Raw genomic sequence first — 10,000 nt, 5'->3', positions numbered from 1 at the left:
CGTGCACGTGCGTGTGTGTGTGTGGTGTGTGGGGTGTGGTGTGTGGTGCGCGTGCGTGCGTGTGTGTGTGTGTGTGTGTGCGTGCGTGTGTGTGTGTGTGTGTGTGTGTGTGGTGTGTTTGGTGTGTGGTGTGTGGTGCGTGTGTGTGTGCGTGCACGTCCGTGTGTGTGTGTGTGTGTGTGTGTGTGTGTGTGGTGTGTGGTGTGTTTGGTGTTTGGTGTGTGGTGTGTGGTGTGTTTGGTGTGTGGTGTGTGGTGCGCGTGCGTGTGCGTGCACGTCCGTGTGTGTGTGTGTTTACAGGGGGTGAGAGGAGAGCAGGGGGACCAGGGGAGTGAAGGACCAATCGGACCCAAAGTAAGACCGAAAAGCGAAAAACATTCATTCCAATTATGGTTAAAACATGATTATTATTTATTATTATGGATGCATGATGGCTAGCTATGGCTATCGGTAGCATATATCGGTATCGGAATGGTCTAAAAATAATACAGATCATTTCATCGGTTTTCACCAGGAAAAATGTTTTTAAATTACATTTTTAAAAACTCAATGAGTTCAATATGAATCCTCTATAGTCTAGAACAAAAGCCAAATCAATGATGTCAAATCTTATATTAAGTAAAAAATTACTTTACATTTCCCTCCATTTAATGTGTGTTCTCGTCTCATTCAGTTGTGAAAACAGACACTTGGAAAAGAGTATAGGCTGTTTATTGATTGATTGAATACTGTATTAACAGGCTTTGGGCCAATACGCCCCTAAAGGGCCTATAGGCTTGTTTGTTTCCATTGTGGTCATCTGTATAATATCGGAAATCGGTCAGAATCGGTATCGGCAGAATATGACCCTGCAAACAATCAGAGATCGGTCATAATTTCATTATCGTGCACCAATGATTATAGAGGTGATGTAATGAATCTAATATGTTAATAAGGGTGATGTAATGAATCTAATAATATGTTAATAAGGGTGATTATAGAGGTGATGTAATGAATCTAATATGTTAATAATGGTGATTATAGAGGTGATGTAATGAATCTAATATGTTAATAAGGGTGATGTAATGAATCTAATAATATGTTAATAAGGGTGATTATAGAGGTGATGTAATGAATCTAATATGTTAATAATGGTGATTATAGAGGTGATGTAATGAATCTAATATGTTAATAAGGGTGATGTAATGAATCTAATAATATGTTAATAAGGGTGATTATAGAGGTGATGTAATGAATCTAATATGTTAATAAGGGTGATTATAGAGGTGATGTAATTAATCTAATATGTTAATAAGGGTGATTATAGAGGTGATGTAATGATGATGTCGTCTCACTACAGGGTGACCGTGGACCGGGCGGGGCCACTGGACCCCCAGGAGACGCAGGCGTTGGATTCCCTGGACCCAAGGTGACCTCAATTCAATTCAATTCAATTCAATTCAATTCAATTCAATTCAATTCAATTCAATTCAATTCAATTCAATTCAATTCAATTCAATTCAATTCAATTCAATTCAATTCAATTCACCTCAACTCCAACTCCGACTCTAACTTCAATGTCGATTAATTTCAATTAAATTTTGTTGTGTGTGTTCAACCACACGCTAGTGTTAGTAGACTGAAATACAAAAAAAGATTTAGTCGAGTAAGACCCAGTCAGAGTATATGGATGAACTATTGCAGTGGCAGTGCAGTGTGCAAACGTGATTGACATAAAGCCAGGTTGATTTTTTTAATTAATTATCTTATGTTCTCCGAAATTCGATATGCGGCAGAAAAACAACAACGAACCAGTAGTGTGCAACCAGCGAACCACTTAACTTCTGTTAACCAGCCAACCACTTAACTTCTGTTAACCAGCCAACCACTTAACTTCTGTTAACCAGCCTACCACTTAGCTTCTGTTAACCAGCCAACCACTTACCTTCTGTTAACCAGCCTACCACTTAGCTTCTGTTAACCAGCCAACCACTTACCTTCTGTTAACCAGCCTACCACTTAGCTTCTGTTAACCAGCCAACCACTTAACTTCTGTTAACCAGCCAACCACTTACCTTCTGTTAACCAGCCTACCACTTAGCTTCTGTTAACCAGCCAACCACTTACCTTCTGTTAACCAGCCTACCACTTAGCTTCTGTTAACCAGCCTACCACTTAGCTTCTGTTAACCAGCCAACCACTTACCTTCTGTTAACCAGCCTACCACTTAGCTTCTGTTAACCAGCGAACCACTTAACTTCTGTTAACCAGCCAACCACTTAACTTCTGTTAACCAGCCAACCACTTAACTTCTGTTAACCAGCCTACCACTTAGCTTCTGTTAACCAGCCAACCACTTACCTTCTGTTAACCAGCGAACCACTTACCTTCTGTTAACCAGCCAACCACTTACCTTCTGTTAACCAGCCAACCACTTACCTTCTGTTAACCAGCCAACCACTTACCTTCTGTTAACCAGCCAACCACTTACCTTCTGTTAACCAGCCAACCACTTACCTTCTGTTAACCAGCCAACCACTTACCTTCTGTTAACCAGCCAACCACTTACCTTCTGTTAACCAGCCAACCACTTACCTTCTGTTAACCAGCCAACCACTTACCTTCTGTTAACCAGCCAACCACTTACCTTCTGTTTTCTTTAGGGAGACAAGGGGAACCAAGGAAGATCCGGCCCGGCTGGAGCGATGGGTATTGGTCAGGCAGGAGCCATGGTGAGTCCAGATGGAGGGTGTGGGTCTCCAGGGACCCATGGTGAGTCCAGATGGGGATGTGGGTCTCTAGGGACCGACGTTGAGTCCAGATGGAGGGTGTGGGTTTCCAGGGACCCATGGTGAGTCCAGATGGAGGGTGTGGGTCTCCAGGGACCCATGGTGAGTCCAGATGGAGGGTGTGGGTCTCCAGGGACCCATGGTGAGTCCAGATGGAGGGTGTGGGTCTCCAGGGACCCATGGTGAGTCCAGATGGAGGGTGTGGGTCTCCAGGGACCCACGGTGAGTCCAGATGGAGGGTATTGGTCACTGAGGACCCACAAGCTGTCGTTAGCTGCTTCGACATTGATTAAAACACAAACAACTTTCAAAATGGTTCAGCGATCGTCTATACATTATAGATCTGCTATTGTTGCTACTTTGGCACAAAAATCATTTAAAAAACAAAAAGCTGAAAAAATGACATAGAATGTTTCTGCCTGACAACAACGATAATGAAAGACTGCATTGAACGGGCTGTCCACAAGGTGGCGCTCTACTCCCAGCACAAAACACCCAGTAGTTGTAATGAATTAACTCACCTGTCGAGCATCATGTTGTAACTTCAGCCCAACTAAGAAAGGCACATAGTCAGTCTTTATGGATTTACCCCATTCTTTACCTCCAGATCTGCAGAACAGACACAGTAAACAGAACAACAGACACACAGTAAACAACAACAGACACACAGACAACAGAACAACAGACACACAGTGAACAGAACAACAGACACACAGTGAACAGAACAACAGACACACAGACAACAGAACAGACACACAGTAAACAACAACAGACACACAGTAAACAGAACAGACACACAGTGAACAGAACAACAGACGCACAGTGAACAGAACAACAGACACACAGACAACAGAACAGAACAGACACACATTGAACAGAACAACAGACATACAGTGAACAGAACAACAGACACACAGTAAACAGAACAAAAGACACAGTGAACAGAACAACAGACACACAGTAAACAAAACAGACACAGTAAACAGAACAACAGACACACAGTGAACAGAACAACAGACACACAGTAAACAGAACAACAGACACACAGTAAACAGAACAACAGTCACACAGTAAACTGAACAAAAGACACACAGTAAACAGAACAACAGTCACAGTAAACAGAACAGACACACAGTAAACAGAACAACAGACACACAGTAAACAGAACAACAGACACACAGACAACATAACAGACACACAGTGAACAGAACAACAGACACACAGTGAACAGAACAACAGACACACAGTAAACAGAATAACAGACACACAGTGAACAGAACAACAGACACACAGTAAACAGAACAACAGACACACAGTGAACAGAACAACAGACACACAGTGAACAGAACAACAGACACACAGACAACAGAACAGACACACAGACAACAGAACAGACACACAGTAAACAGAACAGACACAGTAAACAGAACAGACACAGACAACAGAACAACAGACACAGTAAACAGAACAACAGACACACAGACAACATAACAGACACAGACAACAGAACAACAAACACAGTAAACAGAACAACAGACACACAGACAACATAACAGACACACAGTGAACAGAACAACAGACACACAGTGAACAGAACAACAGACACACAGTGAACAGAACAACAGACACACAGTGAACAGAACAACAGACACACAGTGAACAGAACAACAGACACACAGTGAACAGAACAACAGACACACAGTGAACAGAACAACAGACACACAGTGAACAGAACAACAGACACACAGTGAACAGAACAACAGACACAGTGAACAGAACAACAGACACACAACATGGATGCATTTCTACCTCCAGACAGGAAGTGAACCCTTTTGACCTGTCCTGGCTGTGGCCATAGCAAAACTGTAACCACAGCTCCATCTACTGGTGGACTGATGATATGACCATTATACCAGTGGTTCCCAAAGTGGGGTTCGGGGACCCCCAGAGGTCCTAGAGGCAGTTCCAGGGGGTCCCCACTTAAATTATAGTTTGGAACCAAATGGACCCTTATGGGTCTGTAACTCAGAGAGTGTACAAATGGAACCAAATGGACCCTTATGGGTCTGTAACTCAGAGAGTGTACAAATGGAACCAAATGGACCCTTATGGGTCTGTAACTCAGAGAGTGTACAAATGGAACCAAATGGACCCTTATGGGTCTGTAACTCAGAGAGTGTACAAATAGAACCAAATGGACCCTTATGGGGTCTGTAACTCTGAGAGTGTACAAATGGAACCAAATGGACCCTTATGGGTCTGTAACTCAGAGAGTGTACAAATGGAACCAAATGGACCCTTATGGGTCTGTAACTCTGAGAGTGTACAAATGGAACCAAATGGACCCTTATGGGTCTGTAACTCTGAGAGTGTACAAATGGACCCTTGTGGGTCTGTCACTCTGAGAGTGTACAAATTGAACCAAATGGACCCTTGTGGGTCTGTCACTCTGAGAGTGTACAAATGGAACCAAATGGACCCTTCTGGGTCTGTCACTCTGAGAGTGTACAAATGGAACCAAATGGACCCTTGTGGGTCTGTCACTCTGAGAGAGGTTTGCATTGATGGAAGGGCAGCACCAGGAGTGGAGCCTGCGGCTTAATTTGACTAGAATTATACATTTAGTTTAGTTTTAGTTTATTTGATCATCTTCACAGTATGATGTAGTATGTATGTAAGTACAAATTATACATCAACAATTAAAAGAAAGACAACAGCCACAAGAGGGTGATCAAAGAGAACAGGCTCTCCTTCTCACAACAAAACATTATTTAAGATACTCAACATAGTTATGATTCACAACACATTAATCAGAGATAAAATACAAATAAAAACAATCCATGAATTTGTTCATGTATAATGTGTTGCTGTCTGAAAGAATACCGAGACAGACAGACAGACAGACAGACAGACAGACAGACAGACAGACAGACAGACAGACAGACAGACAGACATGTGTTTCTCATCTCCAGGGACCCCCTGGACCTCCTGGGAGTCAGGGACCCCAGGGCTTCGCTGGAGAAGGTCTACCTGGAACTAAAGTAAGATTACAGTTGCTTATGTATGCCAGTGTTGTTGTTTTTGGCAGCAAATTGTGATTTTAGTTTTAGTCAAATATAGTCTCTTGAATAGTTTTAATTTAGTTTCAGTCACATTTTAGTCACCTGGAATGTTTTAGTCGACTAAATATCATAAGATTTTAGTCGACTAAATCTACAGGTGATTTAGTCGAACAAAATGTATTTTGGCGGGCCTTGATGCCGTCGTAATGACTGACTTTACACTTGCTGAAAATAGCCGATCTACAATGTTATAGATCTGCTATTTTCAGCATGCACCCAAGTGTAAAATGACTTATACTGGATCTCTGGTCCACTTGTCCCTTCCTAACACATTATTCTTCCCTGTGTGTGTGTGTGTGTGGGGGTGTGTGTGTGTGTGTGTGTGTGTGTGTGTGTGTGTGTGTGTGTGTGTGTGTGTGTGTGTGTGTGTGTGTGTGTGTGACATCATCACAGGGGGACCGGGGTTACGAGGGTCCTAAGGGCAGCCGCGGACCTCCGGGGCTCGGGGTCAAAGGTGACCAGGTAGGATTGACCCCACGGCTGGGAGGTATCATGACCTCTGACCTTTAGGATTGACCTCTCGCTGTTCACAGTGTTAACAAGACATGACCTCTGACCTTTCAGGGAACTTCAGGAGCCCCGGGCCTTCCAGGGCTGATGGGATTTCCAGGAGCCGGTATCCAAGGAGACAAGGTAAACATCTTTATTAACCAATCAGGAGCCAACGAGACAAGGTAAACATCTTTATTAACCAATCAGGAGCCGGTATCCAAGGAGACACAACTTTATTAACTGTGATCTGTCTTTCAGGGAGACCAGGGGCCCGCCGGGCCCTCGGGGCCCAGAGGACCTCCGGGCCTGGGGATCATTGGACCTAAGGTAAGACGAGAGGCCCTCCCGCCTTGAATTTTTACTAGAGATGTCCCGATACTGTATCGGTATCGGCCCTTTTTGGTCATATCGGGTCATATCGGTATCGGCGAATATGCCAGTCTAACCAGCGATCCCACACAGGGGTAAGGGGTCGACACTATGCCAGTCTAACCAGCGATCCCACACAGGGGTAAGGGGTCGACACTATTCCAGTCTAACCAGTGATCCCACACAGGGGTAAGGGGTCGACACTATGCCAGTCTAACCAGCGATCCCACACAGGGGTAAGGGGTCGACACTATGCCAGTCTAACCAGCGATCCCACACAGGGGTAAGGGGTCGACACTATGCCAGTCTAACCAGTGATCCCACACAGGGGTAAGGGGTCGACACTATGCCAGTCTAACCAGTGATCCCACACAGGGGGTAAGGGGTTGACACTATGCCAGTCTAACCAGCGATCCCACACAGGGGTAAGGGGTCGACACTATGCCAGTCTAACCAGTGATCCCACACAGGGGGTAAGGGGTTGACACTATGCCAGTCTAACCAGCGATCCCACACAGGGGTAAGGGGTCGACACTATGCCAGTCTAACCAGCGATCCCACACAGGGGTAAGGGGTCGACACTATGCCAGTCTAACCAGCGATCCCACACAGGGGTAAGGGGTCGACACTATGCCAGTCTAACCAGCGATCCCACACAGGGGTAAGGGGTCGACACTACGGCAGGTAAATAAAATGTTGGGGCATGTGGAGTTTGCTTTGGAGTTTCCCAAACTGCAAGTGTACATTTGAGTGAGGAGTCTGCTATAAACACAACACGAGTTAAAATAAGTAATTGACTTTTTCTTAATTATTATAAATATTATTCTCTGGTATCGGCTAACACAGAAATTGTGGTATCGGGATCGGATCGGGAACGAAAAAAGTGTATTATCGGGACATCCCTAATATTTAGTCATACTTTAGTCATCTGAGATGTTTTAGTTTTAGTCTAGTCCATTAACCGTTGCCTGACCGTAACGTGTAGTTCTGCCCCGTGCCTGCAGGGGGACCAGGGGTTCCCCGGGGAGTCCGGCCCACCGGGGGAGAGGGGCCTGGGGGAGCCCGGACCCAAGGTGAGACCCCGCCCCACAGCTCCTGATTGGATGAAAAATGGTTCAATAAAGAACTGGAGAGACCCCTGTTACTGAACACACACTCAATGATTACTGTCACAATATAGAGCTATTTAACACTGTTACTGAACACACACTATAGCAATGATTACTGTCACACTATAGAGCTATTTAACACTGTTACTGAACACACACTATAGCAATGATTACTGTCACAATATAGAGCTATTTAACACTGTTACTGAACACACTCTATAGCAATGATTACTGTCACAATATAGAGCTATTTAACACTGTTACTGAACACACTCTATAGCAATGATTACTGTCACACTATAGAGCTATTTAACACTGTTACTGAAAATACTCTATAGCAATGATTACTGTCACACTATAGAGCTATTTAACACTGTTACTGAACACACTCTATAGCAATGATTACTGTCACAATATATAGCTATTTAACACTGTTACTGAACACACTCTATAGCAATGATTACTGTCACACTATAGAGCTATTTAACACTGTTACTGAACACACTCTATAGCAATGATTACTGTCAGAATATAGAGCACTGTTACTGAACACACACTATAGCAATGATTACTGTCACAATATAGAGCTATTTAACACTGTTACTGAACACACACTATAGCAATGATTACTGTCACAATATAGAGCTATTTAACACTGTTACTGAACACACACTATAGCAATGATTACTGTCACAATATAGAGCTATATTTAACACTTACTGAACACACTCTATAGCAATGATTACTGTCAGAATATAGAGCACTGTTACTGAACACACACTATAGCAATGATTACTGTCACAATATAGAGCTATTTAACACTGTTACTGAACACACACTATAGCAATGATTACTGTCACAATATAGAGCTATTTAACACTGTTACTGAACACACACTATAGCAATGATTACTGTCACAATATAGAGCTATTTAACACTGTTACTGAACACACACTATAGCAATGATTACTGTCACAATATAGAGCTATTTAACACTGTTACTGAACACACACTATAGCAATGATTACTGTCACAATATAGAGCTATTTAACACTGTTACTGAACACACTCTATAGCAATGATTACTGTCACACTATAGAGCTATTTAACACTGTTACTGAACACACTCTATAGCAATGATTACTGTCACACTATAGAGCTATTTAACACTGTTACTGAACACACTCTATAGCAATGATTACTGTCACAATATATAGCTATTTAACACTGTTACTGAACACACTCTATAGCAATGATTACCGTCACAATATAGAGCTATTTAACACTGTTACTGAACACACTCTATAGCAATGATTACTGTCACAATATAGAGCTATTTAACACTGTTACTGAACACACTCTATAGCAATGATTACTGTCACAATATAGAGCTATTTAACACTGTTACTGAACACACTCTATAGCAATGATTACTGTCACAATATAGAGCTATTTAACACTGTTACTGAACACACTCTATAGCAATGATTACTGTCACAATATAGAGCTATTTAACACTGTTACTGAACACACTCTATAGCAATGATTACTGTCACACTATAGAGCTATTTAACACTGTTACTGAACACACTCTATAGCAATGATTACTGTCACAATATAGAGCACTGTTACTGAACACACACTATAGCAATGATTACTGTCACAATATAGAGCTATTTAACACTGTTACTGAACACACTCTATAGCAATGATTACTGTCACAATATAGAGCTATTTAACACTGTTACTGAACACACACTATAGCAATGATTACTGTCACAATATAGAGCTATTTAACACTGTTACTGAACACACACTATAGCAATGATTACTGTCACAATATAGAGCTATATTTAACACTTACTGAACACACTCTATAGCAATGATTACTGTCAGAATATAGAGCACTGTTACTGAACACACACTATAGCAATGATTACTGTCACAATATAGAGCTATTTAACACTGTTACTGAACACACACTATAGCAATGATTACTGTCACAATATAGAGCTATTTAACACTGTTACTGAACACACACTATAGCAATGATTACTGTCACAATATAGAGCTATTTAACACTGTTACTGAACACACACTATAGCAATGATTACTGTCACAATATAGAGCTATTTAACAC

General features: G+C 42.2%; 1 protein-coding gene across 1 annotated transcript in view; it reads left to right on the top strand.

The window, feature by feature from the left end:
* Positions 1 to 10,000, top strand: part of col28a1a (collagen, type XXVIII, alpha 1a) — a gene marked incomplete at both ends in the record, with an annotated part of 68,482 nt that overhangs the window by 17,867 nt on the left and 40,615 nt on the right. The window contains 8 exons of the mRNA XM_079530702.1: positions 301 to 354; positions 1,340 to 1,408; positions 2,643 to 2,711; positions 5,741 to 5,809; positions 6,284 to 6,352; positions 6,455 to 6,523; positions 6,641 to 6,709; positions 7,756 to 7,824. Of these exons, the coding sequence (XP_079386828.1) occupies positions 301 to 354; positions 1,340 to 1,408; positions 2,643 to 2,711; positions 5,741 to 5,809; positions 6,284 to 6,352; positions 6,455 to 6,523; positions 6,641 to 6,709; positions 7,756 to 7,824 (537 nt within the window). The remainder of the gene's footprint in view (positions 1 to 300; positions 355 to 1,339; positions 1,409 to 2,642; positions 2,712 to 5,740; positions 5,810 to 6,283; positions 6,353 to 6,454; positions 6,524 to 6,640; positions 6,710 to 7,755; positions 7,825 to 10,000) is intronic.

The sequence above is a fragment of the Electrona antarctica genome (genome assembly GCF_951216825.1).
Source record: "Electrona antarctica genome assembly, contig: scaffold_61, whole genome shotgun sequence".
Classification (NCBI taxonomy): Eukaryota; Metazoa; Chordata; class Actinopteri; order Myctophiformes; family Myctophidae; genus Electrona; species Electrona antarctica.
The sequence above is the reverse complement of the archived record's forward strand: the minus strand, read 5'-3'. Positions and strand labels throughout refer to the sequence as shown.